We start from the raw sequence: 25,773 nt of genomic DNA, 5'->3' as shown, positions 1-25,773 counted from the left end.
ATGATGATACCAAGAGCTTTGTGTTACTCTACCTACATAAACAGCTCTTTGGAGAGTTAAGAACTTCCTGTGTAATTGCAGATACAAAGGACAAATGGAGTATGTTTTTTACCTGACAGTGATTTCTCCACCACCATATCTCCTTAGCCATTCCAGATGAATCCACCAAAGGAATAGCAAGTTTGGTTGCAAAGCAAAGAAGGAGCCATAAGGTCCGAAACTCCGTGCAAAAGGGAAGAGCCAGTGTTTGCTCCGGCCGGGTGCCTTACCGTGGAAGGGTGCCCCCTATTCTTCCAGCAGTAGTGAAGAGTGAGTTAAAAGACCTTTTGGCATTGTCTCCTGTTCTCCTTTCTGACTTTGAAAAGGCGTTTGCCAAGCGTTTTGGACGATCGTTTCAATATATGCAGTATGGATTCCTCTCTCTGTTTGAAGTGCTGAATGCAGCTTCGGATGTCATTTCTGTAGAGCAGACCAGAGCAGGTTCTCTGTTGACTCTAAAAAAGAGTGTGTCAGAGGCAAAGCAGAGAGGATGGCCAGCAGGTAAGCCCGTCAGCACGAACCATTGTGTCACGCCCACAAACTCTGGAAAGTGTGGTTGCCTAAGCAAGACCCTGCACAAAGATGGCAGAGGTCGATACGTCAGCCTGGGGGGACATCTCAGAAGGCTCCATCTCCACCAAGGTGCACAGCTATGGGGAGTTAATGGCTGCAGAGAGAAAAATCAGTCTAAGGATGAGCCCTGTGATGGGTTTTCTAGTCCCAAGCAGTCAGCCCTAAATATATTGACATGTGAGCAACACCAAATAAACTCAGCAGGGTGTGTGTGTGTGTGTGTGTGTGTGTGTGTGTAACAGTAATTGAAGTCACAAATTTGAGAGAGTTGAGGGACATGGAAAGAGTTGGAGGGCAGACAGAAGTGGAAATGCTATAAATACAGCACTCATGTATGAAATTCTCAAAAAAAATTGAATTAGAAACAATAATTGTGGGACTGGAGAGATGGCCTCTCCAGAGAACTCAGTACCCACCACCCACAGGCCAGCTCACAGTTATCTCTAACTCCAGTTCCAGAGGATCTGACCTCTTCTTCTAGCCTATGTGGGCACTGAACATGCCTATGTTACACGGGCATATTCAGGCAAAACACACACAACACATAAACTATTTTTTAGAATGATTGTTGTATGGGTGAGCAGATGTTAGAGCAGCCCTGGGAAGGGTTTAACTGGAGGGTTAAACCTCGTGAGTTTGTTACAGTAAAATCATGTCTGCCACTTGCAAGTTGAATAATCGTAGGCAAGTCAGTCTGCATTAAGTCTTGGTCCAGGTCTCTGCTGTAGATGCAGTACATGGGATTTGATGTACTGAGGACCTCACATGAGACAAGAGCAGAGGAGAACCTGGCGTTTAGTAAGTTCATACTATGTGGTAGATGAGGCTCAAGACTAAAGCAGCCATCATCCCAGACCCTGGGCAGAATGTATACACTAATCAGGGAAGGGGAGCTTGTTTCCGAGAATTTTATGACTGTTTAGCTGACCTTTTCCTCCAAAGTCTGCATTTAATAGTACTTTTTTTTTTTTTTTTTTTTTTTTTTTTTTTTTTGGATTTGGTTTTTTCGAGACAGGATTCTCTGTATAGCCCTGGCTGTCCAGGCTGGCCTTGAATTCAGAAATCTGCCTGCCTCTGCCTCCCAGAGTGCTGGGATTACAGGTGTGCGCCACCACTGCCAAAGTCTGCATTTAGATTAAAGTAGGTGAGTCCCAGGAATGTGTCATGAATTTACAAAGCGGTGTTAAGCCCGTGGGTGTCATAAAGATATGAGGATATCTTGTCTCTGAGAAAGGTCTGGATGCCAGTGTGTGCTAGAGGGAGGCCTTTCAGCCCTGGCAGTGTTCTTCTGGGACTCAGATTAGGAGGGCTCAGCTGTGCTGCTGGGCCTCCAGCAGGGCTGGGCGTGTAACCAGCTCACTGCTAGAGCACTTGCCTAGCGCGTGCCAGCCCTGGCTTTGTTTCAGCACTCGAAGAAGAAGACGGAAAAACTATTACGTAAAGCAATTTGCCAGCTTTTACTAAATAGTGGCGTGGATATTCTTCCCAGTGGTTGGCTTGTTCACAAATCTTATCCACAGCTCATTTCCCATACCTTCGGATATCTCACAGGTAACTGGTATATTTAACAAAATCAACACTGGGGTAAAGGAAACACAGACCGTGATGATTTTCAGGGAATATGGTACTATGGAACACAGTTCCCAATGAGAACTCACATTTTAGGACTGTGGCCCTTGTAGGATTTCCTCCTCGCTTTTCCTTACACTTGCTATGAGAAGTTGGGCACGCTTTGCTCTTTGAAATGAAATGCAGTTTTTAAGGTTTTTGCCTATAAAATGCTTCTTCCCAGTTATATCCGGTGACCTTATGTGGAGTTTTAGAGAGCAGCAATTTTTCAGTAACATGGTTTCTTAGTATTATTTTTAATGAATGACTAATCACTTACATAGTATGTAAGTTTGATTGAATGTATATATATATATATACATGTTCCCTTCTAAACTGAGGGGCAGTTAGTATACAGTAGTCTTTTTCTATAAAACCTCAGGGAAATTGCTATTCACTGTTTTTTCTTCTTTCTTAACAAAAGGTAAAATTTTTACTCAGCCATTTAGAATGAAACAACAGGGGTCCTATTCTGCAGGATTCCCAGTAACGAAGGCACGCTTTTCACAACCAACTTCAAATATGGAGACCCCCAAACAAGTACTGGGCATGGGGAAGACACCCACATTTAATGCAGTGGAGGCTTCAAGGCTGAACCACACTGAAAAACTAAACCAGGTAAGGGGCCCAAGTTTAGGGACAAAGCAATACTGAAAATATGCTTTCTAGTTGTTATGATTTAGATGTGATGGGAAGGCTGGCCTTGGAACAGTTGAAACCTGAGGCTGGAGATGAGGTGCAGTCATTAGAGGCACTGGCTGCTCTTGCAGAGGACTTGGGCTCAATTCCCAGCACGTGGTAACTCCAATTCCAGGGGATCTGCTGGCCTCTGCCGGCTTTCGCCGGCCTCTGCTGGCACCAGGCCACAGACATTCACCTATACACATAAAATAATAAAAACAAAAGTTTCTTTTTATCCATTCGTTGATTGCAGATGTGACTAAGCCTCTTGTCTGGTTGTAGTGATTTAGGGAGGGGCGAGAGGTGGCAGTTTGATCAGTTCCACGGCTTCTGGTGTTTCTCAGCAGATACCTCCTTGTATCGTGTATGGACCTCCACGTCCAGCTCCTGTTTAGAATTATGGAATTTGATTTAATGCTGGAGAATATATCTAATGACCATGTTAGGTATCTTTTTATGTACATTGTTGCCATTTGTATATTGTCTTTGAAATATCAGAGTAATTTGGTTCTTACAAAATTGGGTTTTGTCATTTTCTTGAAATGGAGGAATTCAGTACAGTCTGAGTGTAAGTCTTTTAACATGAACATACAATGCAGACATTTATGGTTTGACCCTTATTTTTTTAGATTTTATTCTATGTGCATGAGTGTTTTATTATATTTATAGCTGTGTACCACGTGCAAGCCTGGTGGCTTTGGAGGCCGGAAGAGGGCATTGGATCCCCTGGGACTGGAGTTAGCAAATGGTTGTGAGCCAGCAGGTGGATGCTGGGAAATGAACCTGGGTCTTCTGCAAGAGCAAATGCTTGGGACCTTTTCTCCAGCCCCACCGTTTCTCTTCTTAACCTTGTCTTTTGTAAAATCGAAGTCCTTGATTCTGGCAATCTAATTTTTCTCAGAGTTTTCTCATATGGTTCCTGTTTACCTAATAGATCTTTGCCCAGTGCAAAATAACAAAAATTTCTTCTATATTTTTTCTAGAATTTTTGAGATTTAAATTATATAGTTAAATCCACTGCCAGTTTCAAACTACCTTTTGTATAATATGCCAGGTATGAACTGCAGTTTTCTGAGCGGGGGCGGCAGTGCTGGCGGCGGTGCTGTCTGCTGGGCAGGCATCCTTTCCGTATCGAATGGACTGCCCCACCCCTGGGGCTTTTCATCACTATCACTTTATAGTAGCTTGGAATTATAAAATTAAGTCCTACAGTCTTGTTCTGATTTATAATCATTTTGGCTGTTCTACATTTTTGCATTTCCATATTTATATTGTATTGTATGTAAATCTGATTACTTTTTAATCAAAACTGTCTCATGATTTTGATTAGAATTGCATTGGATTGTATAGATGAGTTTGAGAAAAAAAAATTCTCTTCTAATATTAAGTCCCAGAGTTCAAGAAAATAGCATGTCTCTTCATTATTTTCACCTTTCAATTCTCTCAATAGCACACGGTAGTTTCCAGTGTATGTGGCTCACACGTGCATTTTATTAAACTTATTCCTTACTCCTTTCATATTTTTATTGTATAAGAGAAATTTTTAAATTAATCATTGTTAATATACCTGTGTCTTGGCCCTTGAGTCAAGGTTCTTAGAAGCTCGGTTTGACTAGTCCCATTGGTCTGCAGCTGGCCCCAGTGATGGCTGTTCTCCAAGGTCATAATGATAGTTTGCTTCTTTTACTATATCTACCTTTTCTCCCCTTGCACCTGGCCTAGGTTCTCTACCCTGTCTTGTTCCTGCCACTAGGGTGTGTTTGTGTTCAGTCTTTGAACAGTTCTCTGATATAAGCTCTGACTTTTTGTGTTGTTGTTTTGATACAGGGTTTCTCTGTGTAGCCCTGGCTGTCTTGGAACTCTGTAGACTCAGAGATCCACCTGCCTCTGCCTCCTGAGTGCTGGGATTAGAGGTGTGTGGCACCACACCCCACTTGCTGTGCCTGTTTTACACATGTGGATTCTCCTTACTGAATTGGGGAGATTCATTCTTAATCCTACTCCCTGAGAACTTTTCCATGGCTGAATGCTATGTGGCGTGTCTCCCCTCCATTTGTTGAGACGATTACGAAACTTTACAAATCACATTTAAAAAAATGTGAGCACGCATTGCTAGATGACCCCTGCTTAGTTACATGTCGTGTCCTTTTCACGCGTTGCTGTGTCCCTCTTCTGATTTGTTACAGACGCTTACCCTCATGCTCATGAGGTATATGGTTCTAGAGTTTTCTTATAATGCCTTTGATTCTGGAGTAGCATATAGGCCTCAAGAAATGAGAAAACTTTCCTATTTAGTTATTATAAAAGTTTCTATAGCATTGTATTGATCTTTTAAAAACGATTTCACAAATTTATTAGTGCAACAGGTTGCATCTGGAATTATCTTGGTGGAAATGCTTTTAAAGTGGACATTTAATTTCTTAGATGTAGAGGTTTTCTGTTTTCCTTTAAAAAAGTAAATCAGGCTTTGTCCTTTTCCTCTAGCTCAGCGTATATTAGGAAAAAGTTCAGAGTGTTTATTACTCAGTTTTGAGGGTCTATATGGTGATATTCTCTCTTACACGAACGAACGAGGGAATATGCACACAAATACATCCCACCCCGGGAATATGCACACAAACACATCCCACCCCGGTCTTGTTAAAAAGATCCAGCTTTGGGGCTTTGTATGGGATTTTCTTCTTTCTGATATTTCTTGTTTACTTTGGATTGGTTTCTTTGTCTCTTTTTTAAGTTTTAGTTTGTGTGAGTGTTTGGCCTGCATGTGTATATGTTGATGCTGGGAAGGAATACAAAGAGGAAAGGGGGTGCAGAGCCCTTGGAACTGGAATTATGAATGATTGTGAGCCTCCACGTGGGTGCTGGGAGCTGGGAGCTGACCTCAGTACTCTGCAGGAGCAGCAAGTGCTCCCCATCAGAGCCTCCTCAGTCAGCCCTGGTGGCTTCTTAAGCTTGCTAATGGACTCTGCCCCTTTCCTAATTAAACATGTAAGGCCATGATTTTTTTCTAATACTGCTTTAACAACATCTCATAAATTTTGATATATTTTTGTTTTTCTGATTCTGTTGTGGTTTCTGTTTTGTCTCACAGATAGTGCTGTTTAATTTTTAAACAATTGAATATGTTTTTCCAGAAATTAGTATTTATGTTGTACTTGAATTCTATTATGGTTAAAAAACTTAGGCTTCATTTCTTACAAAATTAATGAGATTTACTATATAGGTCTATGCTTATTTTGGTAGATGTTTTATAATTCCAAAGAAGGCATAACTATATTTGAGTAGAGCAGTCTGTGCTAAGTCAGTTTAACTCACATCATTCAGAATTTCTAAGTTTTTTCCTAGTTTTCTGACTTTCCCATGAATTACTGAGGGAGGGATATTGAAATCTTCAAATATAACTGTGGACTTGTCTGCCTTACCTTTCAATTTGGACACTTTTTTCTTTGGCTATCATGAGCCTCTTCTGGCCGCATGCATGTGTAACACATGACTTACAAGCCACTCTGCCTGTCACAGTAGCTGACTTGTTCCTTTACCTACATACAAGTTTCAGAAGTCTGAAAGTGTTTGTCCTCATTTTTCTCCCCTTCCCTTCTAGAATTACAAAGGGTGGCGGGGTTCTAGGGGCTTGCTGGGTTGGTTGGTTGTTTTTGTTTTGTTTTACAGGGTTTCCATTCTTTTGTTAGTTTTCTTTTAAACCCAACTTCCCCCCCCCCCCCCATCCCTACCTCTTGTGTTTCATTTTGAGTATTTTCTCTGGCTGCCTTCAGAGTCACTGATCTTTTTTTTATATTACAGTTGTTTATTGGGCAGTAATCAGTGTAAACTTTTCATTGCCAAGTTTAACAAAGTTACTTGAATAGTTACAGTAGCTGCTGTGGACTGAATTGCTATATATTCCCCCCCCCCCCAAAAATGCTTATGCTAAAGCTCTCTTTCAGAGATAAGGCCTTTGGGAAATAGAGTTTGATGAAATGGTGAAAGTGCCCATCCCCCCCTCCCTCCCTCCGTCCCTCTCTAGTCAGTTAAGTCTCTACCACATGAATCACAGGGAATGAACTCAGCAGTCAGGATTTGCAGCAAGCATCCTCACCTGTTGAGCTCCTTGCTAGCCCTATTTTCATTTCTCTTGGCATTTCTTCTGCTAGACAATCCAGAGACTAACCTGTGTATCTACTCTTATAGCTCAGCAGACCAACATGTTTATTAAATCTTTGTTTTAAAATTCAGAAAAGATTAGCATGAATCATCATTACCCAGAGAGTTTCATGGTGTCTTGATCATCTACCCTTCCAACCTAATTATCTGTCATTAGGATATAGTTCTGATATTGTGTGTCTCTGCTATCTATGTAACCAAGGAAACTCCTTCGCTTAGAGGTTAGATTGTTTTACAATACAACTTCCATCTACTAATCCAGGGTTATCTACTCATGCCTATAGGCAAAGAGTTCGTGTGTGTGTGTGTGTGTGTGTGTGTGTGTGTGTGTGTCCCGCGCTTCCGTCTCACCAGCAAGAACAAAGCGGCACACTTAGGATCCTTCTGTAGAAAGCTTTAATGCATCTTGAGAGGGAGAGCATAAGCTTACAGGGCGGAGACCTCGAGGAAGCGCGAACCCAAGTCTTATATAGGCAAGTCCTCCCGCCTTGGACGTGGTGTACCCTGGTTGGCTGCGGCTCCACATGACGCCATGAGGTAGGCAGAGACTCAGTGGCGGGAAATTCCGCTCGGGCATGCGTACTCGGCCTGTTTACGGCTCAGCAAGAACAGGATGTAGGCGCCATCTTGTAATGGAGATCATAGGAGCGTTCGGGCGGCTCCCGACAGTGTGTGTGTACCTGGGGCTGATGATGGCTATCTTCCTCAATGACTCTCCACTTCCCAAATTCAGGTTCTCAAATATCTGCCCACCCTTCTCCACTCCTATGTTTTTAGGAGAGGACTTTGCTTCCAAATTCCCAGAACAGGAAACTGTTATAGTGACTCTCTGCCACTGCGCCCACCTCCCTGCCCCCATTTCTTTCACCCTTTGCTCATATCACATAAAGGCGCTCTCCCTCCTGCTCTTTTAAAGGCCATTCATTTCACTGGCGCCCTAACTCACACCTGGTCCTCCCTTTCAGGAACCTTCTAACAGCCCTGCTGTGCCGGCATTAGGCAGTCACTAAGTATTTAATAATACTAAGTAACTTTAGAAAATGAACTGGCAAGTATCCTTTCTGGACAAAAGTATCCAACTAACTGGAGACTGTAGAGCCTATTATAGATAATGCTATTTATCTTGGAATATTCCTCAGGGTCTAGTTTCATACAAAATGTCTTTTATATGTTTGATACAGTATAAAACATCTTAATGCTACTTAAGTTTTTTAATTACTTAACTGTGTGTACACATCTACTATGTGTGTGTGTGTATATATATATATATATACTTGTTGTCTGTGTGTGAGTATATTTCTATGAATGCAGATGCCCACAGAGGTCAAAGACTGGGAACCGAACTAAGGTCCTTTGCAAAAGCAGTAAGTACTCTTAACCACTGAGCAGAATTTGACCCATTTGGCTGAAATATATTCTGTTTTATAGGTTGCATACATTTATCTTTGGCATTTAAGAGATTTGACTTTTTCTTTTATTCACAGTTGGAAAGCACATTCAAATCAGTAATTGCACAAATTGGACCTGGAGGGACTGTAGATCCAGATCTAAAACACAAGATAAAATTTGTAAGTATTTTCAGTTTCTTGGAAACAAAAATAATTGGTTTTCATATGTAGTTTAATTTAATTGCCTGAAGTAATTATTAGTTTTGTGCTTTTATCTCATTGTTTCTAAAATATTGATATATGAACATTAATTTTTATATAAAAAGTAATAAATGTATACTAAAATTTTATGTGAAATTGTTTAGAGAATGATTCTTCCAATAAATGTTCTCTTCCCTCTTTTTCTTCCCTTGCCCAACAAATCATTGTTGACAAACAGTTAAAGATCTTTCCAGTTTAATTGTCTATCCTGCAAATGTAATGCTATTGCACATGGTTAGTGTAGTCCAAAAGGTTACTGTCCCATGTTTCAATTAGGAGGAACTGTGAGGGATTAAAGTTTGAGTTGCTTTGGACCTTGGCTATTAAAAAAAAATCCTGCAGTGAAGTCCCTTGAACATTTATGTAATACAGGTTGCCATCAGAGCCACTGAACATTTGATTTGTTGATGATAAAATTCACTCTATTACCCTCTGAAAGAATTGAACAAATGGACATTTCTGCTAACAGCTTTGCTCCCAGCCACATTTTAAATGATAACAATTTTACATTAGCTGCTTTTTTATATCCTTCGTACTGGTTTCCATATTTGTTGATTGGACTGTTCTATTGTTTTGTATTATTAGCATATGAAAACCTTTGGTTGTTCTGTAATGGGCCATTGTAGTCTGCCTTGAGGATTTTGGTCCTGATCTGAGTAAGGAAATGTCATCAGAGTCCCTCTGCCCTGAATTATCCCACTTTAGGTGCTGTGACTTGGGTGGGAGACAGGAGAAAACCTACACACTGGGGCAGCAAAAACCAACATACTCGGTCAGCAAAAACCGGCACACTTGGGCAGCCTTCTCTTGTTTTTGAAACTTGAACATGTGTCTGACAATTGTTCATAATACAGCACCAAAAACAGAGGAAACATTCATTAATGATCAAAAAATTGGTAAACTAAAAGTATTCATTTATTAAACTAGGGGTTATCATGTGGCTCTTAGCCTCTCAATTATACCCTTGTTTCATTTCTGTTGATTAGGTCGTATCTAAGTTTCCACAAGGTTTGTTTATTTCTAAACTGCTTGGAGAATTTGAGGTAGGTGTTTTCTTACTCTTTACATTGCTTATATTTCTTATGGTACACAAATTTTGCCATTACTACTGGATCCTCTAAGTCTGTGTTATTAACACTTAAACCACCTTGTTTTATAGTGTAGTGGCTTTTTCTTTATTATGATAAGGCTAGTGAAGAATCTGGCTATGGATAGGAAGTAACAAATATCTGGCTATGGATAGGAAGAATGTTTTTACTACTTACCATTATAACATCATTGAAATAATGATTAACATATTTTTAAGTGTGATAGTACCAAGAAGAGATGTGGAAAAATAGAATCCCTCATATACATTCTTGATTTTATATCCAACAATGATAGTAAGAATGAAGGTACTATAAAGACACTTAAAATAGTCAAAAAATAGAGAAGTATAAATAGACCTGCATGGTAATAAAAAATAATCAATATATTTTAAGCTAACTGAAATGATGCCAGATTAGAACTTGAGTTTTCACCTAGGGCTGAAGAACAAAGGATGAAGTAAAGGTGTAACTGTCTGAAATACTGTTCATTTTCACCAGTTGCAATGTGCTGCTATTTAAAGCTAAAATATAGCCTCTAGCTGGGTTTATAACATGAAGCTGATGTAATGCATATAAAAACTATAGCATAACAGACTGTACAAACTTTTACAATCTTGTTAGGCTTTCTGTGGAATGGAGAGTAACACTAAGAAGTTAAGAGTATGTATTGTAATACCCAGAACAGCCATTAGAGATGGTGTGATAGACAAAGCCAACACATAAAACCATTTGTATAAATGTATGCAGTAAACTCAGGAAGGTGGGCAAAGAGAACAGAGGAACAAGATATGGAATGCAAGATACAGATGGGAAGATACAGGTGGGAAGATACAGATGGGGAGATATGCATGGGGTCAGCTGAACTTAAAAATGGTGGGAGGGAGAACAGGATATATATGGGTTGGCCTATGGAGCATGGTAGCTCTACATCTAGATATACTGCTTTCATTTACGTAAATGGACGAACTGCTGTAATTAAGACAGCCTGGTAGAGGTGGCACATGCCTTCAATCCCAGCTCTCGGGAGCCAGAGGCAGGAAGATCTCTGTGAGTTTGAGGCCAAGTTGTTCTATAGAGTGAGTTTCAAGACAGCCAAGGCCATGAAAGACAGCCTGTGATACAGGATGAGAGGCAAGACCCAACCATTGCTGCTTGTATAAATACTGTTCTCAGTGTTAAATTCTCAAAAAGTTGTTTTAGAAAAACCTTGATGATAGAAAAAAAGTGCAGACAGTGAAGGAAAGGAGGGAGTAAGACAGACTTTGTCCCAAATTATTTTACGTAGTTAACATAATGACCCCAAACACATAATATGAGGGCAGGTCTGTCCACTGAAAACGATGGAAAAGATACATGTCTCTGCAAGCGCTGGGCGTGCAGTAGCCACAGTGGCTCAGGAGAAGGCTGATGTCAGGACAAGAGACATTCCACAATGGCAGGGTCCGTTCCCTAGGGAGACAGACAGTTAACATTGCCAGAAGGAAATATTACAGAATGAAGCCAAATGACAGTTCGAAGGAAGAGGATTAGTGTCTGCTCTGAAGAAGTACAATTACACAAAGGGTTAGAGGAAAGGGTGAACATAGCCACAGGTTTTATTGTTGTTGTACTGGTGATGATACTATTGTTATTCTGAAATTATTGTTATGTAATGTGGCATGACAGCAGGGAAAATTGTGAGATAATTATAATACATACAAGAATATTTATTCTAATTGGGTGAGTTGAGCCTGGAACATGTCAACAGATCAGTAAGGAAAGGCTGAAGACGAGGTTCATATCTAAAGGACTTACAAATGTACTGATAAGTTTCAGGCTTTAATTGTAAGGGCTAGAAGCTCATCAGGGACATTCAGTTCTGTCAGTGCATATAGTTACAAAACTACTTAAACAACTCAGAAGACCTAAGGATCTGTGTATCTTTGAAGAATAGCAACTAAAGGTTGGTATTAGGGCTGGAGATGAGCTGTGGGCAGAACACTGAGATGGCATGTACAAGTACCCAGGTCAGTCCCAGCCCGGACAGCTGGTCAGCCATTGCCCTGATGTGCCTAAATGAGCCCTTTGGTCCAGTAACCAACAGTGATGGAACAACACTGTTAACACTTTAAAAGAAACAGCTATGTGCTGTAGAACACACAGACTCATTGTAGCCTTGTCAGAGCAAACAGGCTGATTCACTTGCCAACTGGCAGGAAGTTGTGTCTACAGGACGAACTGTTTATCATCTGGAAAATGTAGGAGGTTGGCAAAAATAAAAATGATGCAGTAGGGTATGTCCACATACCTACTACTATGAGAAAGCAGAATCTAAACTCTGAAAAAATCTGTATAAAAGCGAGTGGGTGGGGCTCTGGGAAGAAAGTAAGGAAAGAAGGGGTGTGGGAGTAGAGCCAAGCCAGCCTTCTTACTGTCCATTGTGGGGGGCCGGAGAGCAGAACGCACGCCAGCATCTCAGAATATGCATGAGCTGGGTTTCATATAGTAACAATGTGGGGTTACCTTTATAGCACCTGAAAAAGCAAGATGTAGAGTTTATACACTCTTATATTGAAGCCCACTTACGTTTTGACAAGTTCTGCAAAGTTACCCAAAAATCATTAATAGTTATTTCTAGGGAGGTGATTACTAGGTGACTGATACTAGATGACATTTGGGGTGAGTAGAAACTTGATTATTTAATAAATAATCAAGCTTTAATTTGTTAGAGTTTTCACTATAATTTGCTTTATACAATTGCTTTTTCTTTGACAATTTGTTTCATATGTATAACTTGGAGAATCTTAAACATCCTTTTTATCATCTTCTCCCTCCTGAGATTTGTTTTTGCTGAATATTTTCTTGGATATTCGAAATATACTATTAAAAGTGACTGACTTGGAGTCTGGAGAGATGGCTCAGAGGACAGGAGTTCAGTTTCCAGCACCATGCCAGGTGGCTCCCAGGGGCTTGGAGGTCCAGCTCTACAGGAGCTTCTCAGGGGACCCACAGACCCACATGCAGACACGATTTAAAAAACCCTAAAAAACAAAACAGTGACTCCTATGTATTTTAATCCTGCTTATCCTAGCTTTCTGTTCAGTTAAACTGTCTTCACAGTTAATACAACACAATTGTCTGAGAAACTATTAGAGACTGATAGACATACAAAGAGAAGCAGCTCTAATATGCACCATCTGAGGAAGCAGAAACAGGAATAATTTGCTACAGCCCCGCCCTCTGCCAACTGTTTCTTTTGGTGTGCTGATGGGCTGGCGGTAATAAGACCTTCTGAACAGTGATCTGCCTGGTCCTGGACCCCCACTCTTCTGAGTGTTCTGTGGGAGGAGTCAGAAAGAATTGAGTGTGGTATTGGAGCGTCGTGTGCCACAGTCTGTGTCACAGCTGTAGTTCTGTGAGGGGCCAGTCCATCACAAAGCTGTCACAGAAGGCAGTTCAGAAGCAAGTCTTCACATCCTTAAAGCCTAGGCAGGAGGGAGGAACTGTTGGCATTAGGATTAGCACAGATGCATGTGCAACGTGTGTGCATGTCTGTGTGTGTGTGTGCATGAGTATGTGGCACCTAGAGGTTGGCTTTCAGTGTTGTTCTTAGCAGCTGTCTACTTCGTGTCTTGAGAAAGGGTCTCTCTAGGACTGCCGGTTCGTTGTTAGGCACGATTGGCTGCCAGTGAAACAGGCTTTTACACTTGAGTTCAGAGCCTTAAGTATTTAGGTTGACAAAATCCAAATTAAAGCCTTGCCTAACATATAGCCAGAGTTTTCATGCCTTTCCATTTTTTTTTAATGACAGCTAATTTTTAAAGAGCAACTTTCACCAAAACAATTAGGGTTCTTAAATGTGACAGAACTTGTTGGCGCTCTTAGTGACATTCTCCGAGTTGAGTTCAGTGAAGAAAAGCAAGACTTGCTCGTGTTTGATGCTGACCTGAAGCCTCTGCCGCCTGGTGAGTTAAACGGCATAATGCGGACCTCATTTTCTATTGAAGAAATCATTAAGAGTCACCAGGAGAATCACGTGACCCAAACACCTGCCATATTAGCCACAAAATGTTTGAATAATGACCTTGGTTTTAATGAGAATTGTAGTAAAGTTAACCTGTATTATTAGTTTCAATTTTTAAATTTTTACAATTTAACTTATTTATTTATTGAGACAGGTTTTTATTATGTAGCCCAGGCTGGCTTGAAATTCACTGTATAACCCAGCAGATCTTAAACTCATGGCACTCTCTTGTCTCAGCCTCCTATGTGCTGAGATTATACTCCTGAGCTACTGTTTTCGTCTTTTTTTTAAATTATTTTTATTTTATGTGCATGGATGTTTTGTCTGCATGTGTGCACCATTATAAGCAGTGAGCAGTGACTACAGAGGCCAGAAGAGGGTCAGAGCTCCAGGGACTGGAGTGATAGACAGTTCTAAGCTGACACGTGGGTGCTGGGGGTTAAACCCAGGTCTTCTGAAAGGGCAGCCAGTGCTTTAGCCCCTGAGCATCTCCCCAGCCTGTTAATTTCTTTATTGTCCAGTTATTAGCAGTTCTGAAGGAATAATTCCAGATTGGGTTTTTGATAGGTAATGCTTATCAGGCTATGCAGCAAAAGCTTCTTACAAATATATAGAGAGTCAGAATATATGACATATGTAGAAGGAATGTAAATTTATACTTTTACAATAAATAAACTCCCAAGTGTTCTCCCCCCCCCCCTACATTTTCAAAACAGGGTTTCTCTGTGTAGCTCTGGCTGTTCTGGAACTTGCTCTATAGACCAGGCTGGCCTTGAACGCATAGATTCACCTGCCTCTGCCTATGCGCTACCACTGCCTGTTTCCGTATTTACTTTAGGAAACCACATTGGATCTAGGGCAGTATGTTTTTGTTTTTCTGTTTTGCTTTTAGCCCAGTTTGGTTTTCTCTTAGAGTTTTTATTGAGATAACTTTTTATGATCATGTAGGAAGATTCCCATGTGCCATGTGCCCTCAATGGTAACATATGCAAAGGCATGACTTTTATTTTATAAAATGTGTATAAAAGAGGTGCGTGCACATGTGTGTGTGTGTGTGTGTGTGTGTGTGTGTGTGTCCTGGGAAACCAGAGTATAACCTTGGGTGGTGTTCCTCGGGAGCTGTCCACCTTGTTCTTTACTTACTTAATTTTGAAGTAGGATTACTGGTTACCCAGGAAGACACAGGAATCGTGCTGGCCTTGCATCTCCAGCACTGGGATTACAAGCTCATATACCCCAGGCCCAGTTTTGTTTTGTTTTTAAAATGTGGATTCTGCAGGGTCAGACTGAGATCCTTCTATTTGCAAGGCCTGTATTCACCACTGAGTTGTTTCCCTTCCCAGTCCATTCTGTACGTTTTTAAAAAGAGTGGCTATGGTGGCCATCTACCTGCCCATGTTCTGTCTTTGATTTATGGCCAAGATGAGTGCTGCTGTTGCACCTTTGAGGGTGCCTCGTGCTGGTCATTGTCATGGCTCGGGTGTCACAGCTCTGTAGGACTGTTGATTGTTTCTGTCCCTTGGCAGTTTAAAACCCCAGTACCAGACATGAGAATCCTCCCTTACACGCATGGTTCGAGTAGGCATAGAGATGACCCAAAACAATAGAGTTTAGCTTCCTCACAGAGCCCTAGGACAAGTCCCTGCTGCTCAAGATACCACATACTTTGAGTACAGGACTTGGAAGATTTGAGCAAGACCTTATCTGACTGAAGTCATAGAACTTCTTTTAACCACAAAAGCTCTTTAAACCATTCCAACAACACAAAGGTAGTTAATACTTGTAGCTTTAATGAGTATATTTTACAACCTCTTGCAAGTTATATACTTAATTATAGCATAATTTTCTTATGCAAAGCATTATTATATAAATATTGTATCTTCTTATGTTTAATACATTGTTTTTCATATTAGTATTTTTTTCATTTTTACCTTAGTACATTTCCTATATATTTATTTCATTTAACCAGTGTCCTGTTGGTGGACATTGAGATTGTTTCCATTTTTACCATGGTAAATGCAAGGCGATTAGTATTTTTAACTTTTTTATTTATTTTGCTGTTTAGGGAATGAAACTCTAGCCTTCATTCATTCTAGGCAAATATGATTAATATTTTTGTGCCTACCTACCTCTTAATGTGCTTGTGAGTTTGTTTCTTTAGGAGTCACTGTGGTTAGTCATAGATCTCAGGAATCCATAATGTCCCAGGCTCAGGTACTCACGTATGCATAAATGTCAGTAAAATATGAGGTTGATTGAGGAATTCTCTAAGAGTTAAGGCACTGTATTATTGAATATTAAAGAGTATGTATGTTAATACCTGTTTGTCGGTTAGTTAGAAGAAGAAATTGGCAATCAGATGTTGACACAGTCACTCACCAGAGTTTGAGAAATTATATTAGCTCCTGTCTTCCCAGTGTGAGAATTTTATAGTTTGTTTCTCCTTTAGTCTGTTGTCCCTTGTGTCTCTCCATCTGCAAGGTCTGCAGGGACAAGTTCCTAGTGCCAGTGTCTCTCTCCCTAGTGGCTGGCATACGAGGGAAGTGGGGGCCATTTAGAGGCAGTGGTCCCACACTGTGACCACTCTCTGGCTGTTTTAGGTGGACCGCTTTCATCAGTCAGAAATTCGTGTTTAGTTCAACCAGACAAGAAAACAGAAGCTAACGCTTGGGCCTCCAGTCTCTCCAGAAATTCACTGTCCCCTGTAGCGGTTAAGAAGACCACATGGGATTGCCCTTTGAAGAACCACAAGGAGCCAGAACAGAAGATGTACAAGAAGCCTAATCTGGTGGTGAAGCCTTTACAGCTGGTGAGTGGGTAGTGTGCCACATTGTATAGGAGGCACCCATTGTGAATGAATGCCTCTTTAAACCAAGTGCTCTTTAGAAAAATAAATTTAGGGACACCGGTCCTTCTTTTATGTGGCATTTTCTGCACCGGTCCTTCTTTTGTGTGGCATTTTGATTTTCACTTCCCACATACCTGATGTTAATGGTGGTTTCAGGTGGTTGAAATGTAAATTTCATGACAGTGCTGTTAATTTCTCTATTCCTGAGCCTTGGGGTTGAGGCTGGAAGGCCTGGGGCCTTAGAGAATGCAGAGCCTGCTCGGTCCCAGCCTCTGCAGTGGCCACAGATGGCAGATACCCGGTCTCACTTACTTGGTTCATTTAATTTTTCTCCTTCATTACAGCCTCTCACATTTGCATCTCTGCTTCTGACTGTGCTGTTGCTGAGGATTAGTAGTTATTCCTCACTTCAGAGGCTCTTCAGTGGGATGAGCAGTTTGAGAGCCTGCTGTGTTTTCTTCAGGACAATAGGAAGGCCTAGAGGAAAGAGCAGATGTTAGGATGAAAGTGCTTGGAAAACCTTTTGATGGGAAAAGTCTGAACTGATCCATCTATTAAAGTTATTGTTGACTTCAGGTAGGGTTAGGTAGGAGGACCTGCCCGGACTCCACCTGAATGTCTCCCTGATTTGTTGGGGAATTTGCTTAATACTCTTAATTTTTTGGCCAATATTTACATAATAGAGTACTTGAAGGATGTTTTTAAATGGTGGCTGTAAATGGTAGCATTCTAAAGCATTCTGAGTCATAATTCTGGCTTGAGCCCAGTGATTGCAATAAGGATGATTGGTGAAATAGTTTGAGGGATTGAGCCGTCCCTTTAATGTTTTTCCGTGGTGTCTTTCTCTCCCCACCTTCCCGCCTTCCCACCTTCCCGTAGCAAGTAGAAGCAAGCAAACCCCAGCTCAGCTTGTCAGTGGCAAACCATGACATCCCACCAGATGCCGTGCGTGCCAAGAAACTGTGCAGACTGCCTCCACTGGATACCAGCACCCTTGTGGGGGTCTTCGTGGAATATATAATCTCTCCTAGTCAGTTCTACATCCGGATCTACAGCAGAGACTCATCAGAATTACTTGAAGACATGATGATTGAGATGCGGTAAGCACCTCCTGCCTTCCCTGTTCCGGGTTAGCTTTAATCAGGAGTTGTCAGGCATGTAAGTCTCAGGACTCCTAAGCTGACAAAAAGCTTTGGCTTACTGATGCTTATCAGACAGAAACTTAAATTGCAGAAGCTAAAATATCTGTTTTAAAAAGTCCATGTGTGGTATGATAAATAACATTTTCATGAGAAATAGCTATATTTTTCTAATCCAAGCATGTGCAATAGCCCTTCGTATCTATATACTGAGTATATTCCAAATCCCTTTGTAGATACTCAAACTATGAATTATACCACACTCTATATATCTGTATGTGTATGTGACTTCCTGCCTTTGTGTAATCAAGGGCAAGAACACATAGTAGTGTACTTCCCGCCTACTTGTAATAGAGCACACAGCAGCCAATGTGCAGTCACACACAGCTCTTTCCTGTGTGTAGCCAGGGCAAGCAAGCTTGTTTAGAGAAGCAGAAGCACGCGGCTTGTTACCTCTCCAGCATTCCAGGAAGTTATCTGTCCTTGGGCAAGTAGAGTTTATACGTTAGAGGCATTTTGTTTATTTTATAGTTTTCTCAAGTATAATCTTTACCACCACATTAGTAGTTTTTAATGCAAATGGTGTTATCATTTTTTCTTTCTTTTTTTTTTTTAACTGTTGTTGTTGTTTTGTTTTTTGAGACGGGGTCTCACCTTGTAGACCAGGCTGCCCTCAGGCTCACAGATATCCTCTTACCAATGCCTTCCAAGTATTGGGATTTAAGGTGTGTGCTACCACGCTTGGCTTAGTTATTATTTTTAGATTATTCGGTTATGTGTCTGTGTGGGTGTATGTGCATGTGAACACGCATGCCCGTGGAAGTCAGAAGATACCAGAAACCCGGGGGCTGTAGGTACCAGTGGTTGTGATGCGGGCACTGGGACAGAACCTGGGTCCTCTGCAAACAGAGTGCATGTCCTTAACCACTGAGCCATCATTCCAGTTCCTACAAGTGACATTGGATCCCCGCCAAAGGCTAATTTAGGCCATAATTCAAATACAAAGTGTTTTTCCTTAAGATTCATGGGAAATACTGTGTATGTACTGCAGGTCTTTTGAAAATAATAATTGAATTGTACTGCCTTATCAAGGACTGTTTCTTTGAGACAGGCTTTCTCTGTATAGCCCTAGATATCTTGGACTCTCTCTGTAGACTAGGCTGGCCTTGAACTCAGAGATTTTCCTGCCTTGCCTCTGAGACTTCCTGAGTGCTGGAACTGAAGGTGTGTGTCACCAATCTTGGCTTTGGCTTCAAGGGCATTCTTAAGTGATACTGAGTTAAGTGATACTGGTTTGTTGGTTGTTGTTTGTTTGTTTCTTAACTGAACTGTGTGACAACAAATGGCAACAGTTTTGACAGTGCCTTGATTCAGCTAAGGCATCTGGCATTTTACCTGTGGTTGCTTTTAAAGCATCAATGCAGTGTCAAGGAGCAAGATTTTAGTCATATTATGAAAATAGCTTGACTTGTGTGGGCTTATAAGAAGGCTGTCAAGGCCCCAACAGTTTGTAGACTGTTATTTAGTTTTTTTGTCTACTGAAAAACTCTGGTCTATATTATAAACACTATATAAGATGTGAATACATTCAGTCACTATAAATTCATTTGTAAACAATTTCTGATTACGTTGTGTCATATAAAATAATAGTTTTTTGTATTTACCAAAGCATCCTGTATTTTTCTTATTTTGCCAGATTATATATTTATGATGACAAGTTACCTGGCATAAGCTGAATAATAATAATACCTTAGAAAGAAACACTATCCTGGCTTGATTGATAGCTTATAAAGTGCTTGCTGTGTGAACATGAAGACCTGACTTTTATCTTTAAAACTCATGTAAAAATTCCAGACATGGTGGCAAACTCCTGTAATCCAAGCACTCACTGTCCAGCTGGTCTAGCATAGTTGATGAGCTCTAGACCAATCACAGGCCTTGTCTCAAAGGATGTAGGCAGCATTGTGGACAGTGATGCCTGAGGTTGTCTTTCTGGCCTCTACATTACATTAGTGCTCAGGCACATGCACGCACGCATGCATGCACGCACACAGACTCACATTAGAAAAATTATATTCTATTCTACTATGTTGTAAGACTTAGTACATATTTTAAAGTGTTCTTATCTTCTCTGAGATCTGTACATTATTCAACTTCTTTTGGTCTAACCTGATCTCCAGATTGGGGTAATCTAGTAGCTACAGAGCTGTAGAAAGTAAAGCAGTAGACTCTAGTTCAGAGTTGGCTACTGTTTGTGTATATATGTGTATTCATGTGTGTAAGTACACACGTGTGCGCATATGGGGACCAGAGGCCAACCTAGGGTTGCTATTTCTTAGGAACTGTCCATAAATGCATATGAATTTGGAAAATGTAAGAAGAGTTCTTCGAGACAGGCTCTCACTAGACTGAGGTTTGTTAACCAGGTTAGGCAGGCTGGCTGGTGAGCCCCACAGCCTCCAGCCTCACATCCACAGTAGACGCACTTGCTGCCATACCCAGCATTTGTTTTTGTAGTGTGGGTTCAGAAGATCAGACTCAGGCCTTCATGCTTGTGCAGGCAAGCACCGTACCAACCCAGCCCCCAACCCAGCCCCCGCCCCAGCCTGGTGCTGTTGCTACACTGTAACTGTTCAGTCTGCTTGTTGAGGCCCTGGTGCTACAGGGACACCTATGTAAGACATGGTCTTTGTCTGCGTGAGCAGACTAAAGCAGGGGAAATAGCCAGGGGGACAAACAGGATATGGGGTGAGTGGGCAGTAGATCTGTCTGGGAAAGCTTCCTCATAGCTGATATTTGAGCAAGGTGTCAAAGGCAAGGCTTTGCTGGTTGAGATGAGAATAGGTATATTCTGGCGCTAACGTCAGCTATTAATGAAGGATTGGACAATATGCCTTAGGAACAAATAGCAATATATTGGTGATAGCACAGGTGATGTTGGCAGGGCCGGACTGGAGCTGCAATTGGAAGATATAAAAGTTGAATTGTGCGCACTGCAGGGAAGCGTCCTTTCAGACAGAAGCCACTGCTCCTCGCCTACTGGCTGCCCTGCAGTGAGATCGTAGCAGCTCTGGCTCAGTGGCACATGCCCCTCCCCTGGTCTGCTTCACCACAGTGAAGACGTAATCACGGGCTGACGACCCAGAAACTGTCCTCAGGTGTGTGTGCTGGGTATGTGTTCCCAGTGACAGAGGCGGAGGGAAGGGGAGATTAAACAGAAAGGAACAAACTAGAGAGAAATTAAGAAAGTAAACCTTTTCAGTTGATAAGAAATGGAATAGAAAGAATTGGGGAGAGAATGTGAAGCATTCCCAGCATGAAGAGTGTTGGCTCAGAGATGGACTAGGTATGAGAAGCTGGATTTCTGGGGAGAGAGACTAGACGTTTCCACTCACTGCCTCGGGTGAGCGTCAGAAGTGAAGACTTGGCAGCCGGGATTCTGTGTAGCATGGTCACATAGAGAAGATATGGCTCACCTCTTCCTGAGGTAGTTCCAGCTGCAGCTTTGGTGCAGGCGTGGGTGCTCCATGGTGTGACGGACATTGATGGGTCCTGTCTTTTGTTACAGATCACATGTTGCCTCTTTGGATGTAGCTTGCCACCATCTGCTAGGTCCTCTCTTAGCCAGTGAGAAGGAGAAAAGAAAGGTAGAGGCTGTGGCCATACCATTCATTGTTGTGAAAAACACAACTTGAAGTCCTCACAATTTTAACATTTTAAAAATTGTGATGAAGTATACAGTAATTTATATATTTCTGCACACTTTGTATACTTTTCCTTAGTTCCTATTAACTAGAACTTTTTATTCAAATAGCTAAATTCTAGGAAGTCTTTATGGCTAGTTAAGGTAGGGGCATCTTCTCACTAAGAGGAAAGGAGCTGAGAATGGGGAGGAGGAGAGGACATTAGAATGGCTGCCAGACAGTGGGAAGAACAAGCTTTGCAGCTTGGGATGCCGGGTCTTCCAGGGAGTCATCTGTAGTGAAATGAGATATGAAAGCAGGGAACATGTCAGAGAGAAAGTGACAGGAGTGGAAGGCTTCTGAAGCCACTGTCCTCAAACACAGCTGATCCAGCCACCCATCTTGTAAACGAGGGAGTCGGGAATCGAACCTGGGTTTCTGGTTTAAACACTCCAAAGAACCCAGATGGTTACGGCAGCACAGAGCCTCTTAAACACATCGGTAAGAAAGGAATAGGAGGGAATTGTGGAGATGGAGTATCCAAGAGCACGGAGGAAGATAGGCTGGAGAGAGACTTTTGGGGATTAGTGAGCCACTGATGCTTTTTTAAAAAAATGTTTTTAATTTAACTATAATCACTTGCCCCCTACCACCCCCTGCATCCTCCATGGAACCCCTCCCACCCACCCACCCACCCAAAGACCCTTTCAAGTTGATAACCTCTTTTTCTTTGGTTACTGTTACATGCACATACATGTATGTGTATCACAACTTGGTGTATGTATGTGTATGTTGTTTTAGGGCTGACCACTCTACACTAGATAACCAGTACTGGGGCTGATTCCAGGGAGAGGCCAGATTTCCTTCTAGAAGTTATTGGTGACCTGTAGTTCTTTGTATAGGCGTGAGACCCCACAAAAATCCCCCCCATCCACATCACTATGTCCCTTGATACTGCCATTATTCTGGTCTTGTCTGTGCTGTGTGTCACTTGCACAGCAGGTTTCCTGGTCCTCTGGTTCTTACAGCCTTTCTGTCCCCACTCCCCAGATCTGTGAGTCGTAAACATAGGAAAGTATCCGTTTCAGGAATTTCTGTGGAATGAAGTTGGATTATATTCAGGGAATGTAAGATAACAAAACAAGTGTGTAATTTTCATATGTAGAAGGAGTTTGTTGATGAAAAGACTTTGGATAATGAAATTGGCATTGATAGGCATTAACAAATCAGAAAATTACAGTTTTTCTTTGCTCTTTGCTAAGACTTTCTTGTTCTTGATACATCAGTAAAAATGGTCTTTTTTTCCCCCTCTTACTTCATGGTTTTCTGTATTGCGAAATCTACAGACGCTGCTACTCCAACCAGCTGGTCTCTGATCGGTACATTATGCCAGACTATTTTATCCAACCAGGACATCTCTGCTGTGTAAGGATCTCTGAGGACAAGTGGTGGTACCGGGTTATTATCCATCGGATCCTTGGGAAAAAGGAAGTTGAAGTGTTCTACCCAGATTTCGGAAATATAGGAACTGTCCAGAAGTCCTCGCTGAGGTTCCTCAAGTGAGTTGAATTTAACAGGAATGCCGGAAAAAGGAGACTGAATCATGGAACTTTGGGACTGGGATCTTTGGTCTTCTGCCATCTTCCATTTATTCTACTTTACGGCCCTTATTGCAAGGCAGATGGTCCTTTCCTATCTTTTTACGATAGTTACTTTTATAAATGGTCTGTGTACATACGTGATCAGGTGCACACAAGAGCCAAAGCTGCAGGGTTCCCTGGTGCTGCAGTTACAGGCGGTCATGAGCTGCCTGATGTCAGAGCTGGGAAATGAACTCCGTCCTCTGCAACCACAGCGTCCTCTGCAACCACAGTGCACTGTCCGTCACTGAGCCCCACCCCAGCCCCATCACTGGCTCTCAAGTGGACCATCCTCTCTGGTCTTTCACTTGATTATTAATTTGAATGAACCATGAGAATACAATTCCATCTTTTATTAAGAAAATTACTCGGCTTGACTGTGGGAGGGATACTTACATGCCGGGGGTTGAATGGCTCCTTCTGGGCTTTCCTTTACATGGCTCTCTTGGAAAACTTACTATGTTTTTTAATTTATTTTTAAATTATTTTTAAAGTACAAAGCATTAATTTCAAGTGTCACAAACTAGTTGAAATTGTGTGAATAGCAAAACAAATAGATCAGACAGTCAATAAAAAGCAGTGTACATACATGATTAAACAGTCATGTATTTGGCTTTCTGCAGATCCTGCTACACGAAGCTTCCAGCTCAGGCTATCCCTTGCTCTTTGGCGTGGGTGAGGCCAGCAGAGGTATGTTGGCTTATTTCTCATTAGTCAGCAAAGACGTAGGCACGTCCTCAGTATCAGTAGTGGTTCTGAGTTTTCAGGGCACACAGGTGACACGTGTTGATTGTGTGTTGTGTGAGAGACAGACATGTGGGCAGCTGCATCTGTCTAATGATGTCTATGTCTCTGTCCCTTTGGTTACTCTGGGCACTGAATTTGCAAAGATGATCTTAATTAAAATTAAAGCAGGTAGGAATGCTTCTCTCCATTTTTAGAAATGTTTTTAACACTGATTAAAAGAATTGCAGTGGAGCAATAGCCTTTAGCATATCTGTTGTTATTACATAAAATGACTACTGAATTTTTTAAGTTGATTTTGTATCATTCCACTTTGTTGATGGTGATCAGTTCTAAAAGTTTTCTTCCTTTTTTTTTTGCCCCCGAGACAGGATTCCTCTGTATAGCCCTGGCTGTCCTGGAACTCACTCTGTAGACCAGGCTGGCCTCAAACTCAGAAATCCACCTGCTTCTGCCTCCCAAGTGCTGGGATTAAAGGCGTGCACCACTACCACCCAGCTCTAAAAGTTTTCTAATGGAATTTTGGGGCTTTCTATATATAAATTCATATCATCTTCAAATCCAACTTTGACTATTTGTGTTCTTGACTTTCTTCCCTTGTTTATTTCTCTAGCTGGGATGGGTGTAAGAACTATGTTGAGAAGGGCCGGAGGTGCACAGCCCTCTCTCCTTACTATATTAATGGTGCCTTTGAGTCTCTCCAGTTAGGGTGGTATTGGCTGGAGTTGGCTCAATCCTGGAGATAAAGGGAACAGCTCAGCATAAATATAATCAATCTTATAAATGAACTTACAGACAAAATCATGTGGTCATCTCAGGAGATACAGACAAGGCCTTTGACAAAATCCAACATGACTTTGTAAAAAAAAATTCTGGAGTAGGAGTGGAGGGGCTGTCTCAGCATCACCGAGGCTGCATGCCCTCAGTGGAGGGCCTGTGTCAGCATCACAGAGGCTACACGCTTACAGCGTGGACCCCTTCATGGCGGTAGAACTGGGTGCCATGGAAATAAACCATAATTCAAGGTGCTTTTCTTTTCTTGTCTAGTTACTAGTCATATGTTGTACTAACATGACACCTGCTTCGTATGTTAGACAAGATGGTTTAGCCTCTCATGTTGGACGGATCTTATAAGAAAAGGAAGCACCTGTGACAAACAGTAACGCTGACTCTGGAGGGTGTTATTCAAAGAGATTCTAATGGAAATAACTTAACATCAAGAAGAACTTAAGGTTAATTTAATAAACTACTATGCATTAATTAGAATGAAATTTTTAAACATAATCATAGGGTATGCCTCCCCTTTGAACCCACCTTCCTGACTGACGGACAGACAGCCTTAGTGCTTTCTCTCTTACCGTTGATGAAGTTAATGTTCTCAGAGATCTGAGTTGCCATCATTCCTTCTTAGTTATATATGTATGGATGCTTCATCTGAATGAATGTATGTGTAGCAATGTATGTATATGTAACAGTGTATGTATGTGTGGCAGTGTATGTATGTGTGACAGTGTATGTATGTGTGACAGTGTATGAATGTGTGACAGTGAATGTGTGTGTGACAGTGTATATATGTGTGACAGTGTATGTATGTGTGACAGTGTATGTATGTGTAACAATGTATGTATGTGTAACAATGTATGTATGTGTAACAGTGTATGTATGTGTGGCAGTGTATGTATGTGTGACAGTGTATGTATGTGTGACAGTGTATGTATGTGTGACAGTGAATGTGTGTGTGACAGTGTATATATGTGTGACAGTGTATGTATGTGTGACAGTGTATGTATGTGTGACAATGTATGTATGTGTAACAGTGTATATATGTGTAACTGTATATATGTGTGACAGTGTATGTATGTGTGACAGTGAATGTGTGTGTGACAGTGTATGTATGTGTGACAGTGTATGTATGTG

The 25,773-nt window shown here is 41.4% G+C and overlaps 1 protein-coding gene across 2 annotated transcripts in view; it reads left to right on the top strand.

Moving 5' to 3' along the window:
* Window positions 1-25,773, top strand: part of Tdrd5 (tudor domain containing 5) — a 56,189-nt gene that overhangs the window by 616 nt on the left and 29,800 nt on the right. The window contains exons 2-10 of one of the 2 annotated variants that reach the window (XM_052200976.1): window positions 148-309; window positions 2,699-2,838; window positions 8,547-8,630; window positions 9,698-9,754; window positions 13,590-13,743; window positions 16,403-16,611; window positions 17,530-17,750; window positions 22,819-23,031; window positions 23,736-23,802. In XM_052200976.1, the coding sequence (XP_052056936.1) occupies window positions 148-309; window positions 2,699-2,838; window positions 8,547-8,630; window positions 9,698-9,754; window positions 13,590-13,743; window positions 16,403-16,611; window positions 17,530-17,750; window positions 22,819-23,031; window positions 23,736-23,802 (1,307 nt within the window). Of the gene's footprint in view, window positions 1-147; window positions 541-2,644; window positions 2,839-8,546; window positions 8,631-9,697; window positions 9,755-13,589; window positions 13,744-16,402; window positions 16,612-17,529; window positions 17,751-22,818; window positions 23,032-23,735; window positions 23,803-25,773 lie in introns of both variants that reach the window. The other variant, XM_052200975.1, reaches the window with a different exon arrangement.

This window comes from Apodemus sylvaticus, chromosome 12 (assembly GCF_947179515.1).
Source record: "Apodemus sylvaticus chromosome 12, mApoSyl1.1, whole genome shotgun sequence".
Classification (NCBI taxonomy): Eukaryota; Metazoa; Chordata; class Mammalia; order Rodentia; family Muridae; genus Apodemus; species Apodemus sylvaticus.
The sequence above is the reverse complement of the archived record's forward strand: the minus strand, read 5'-3'. Positions and strand labels throughout refer to the sequence as shown.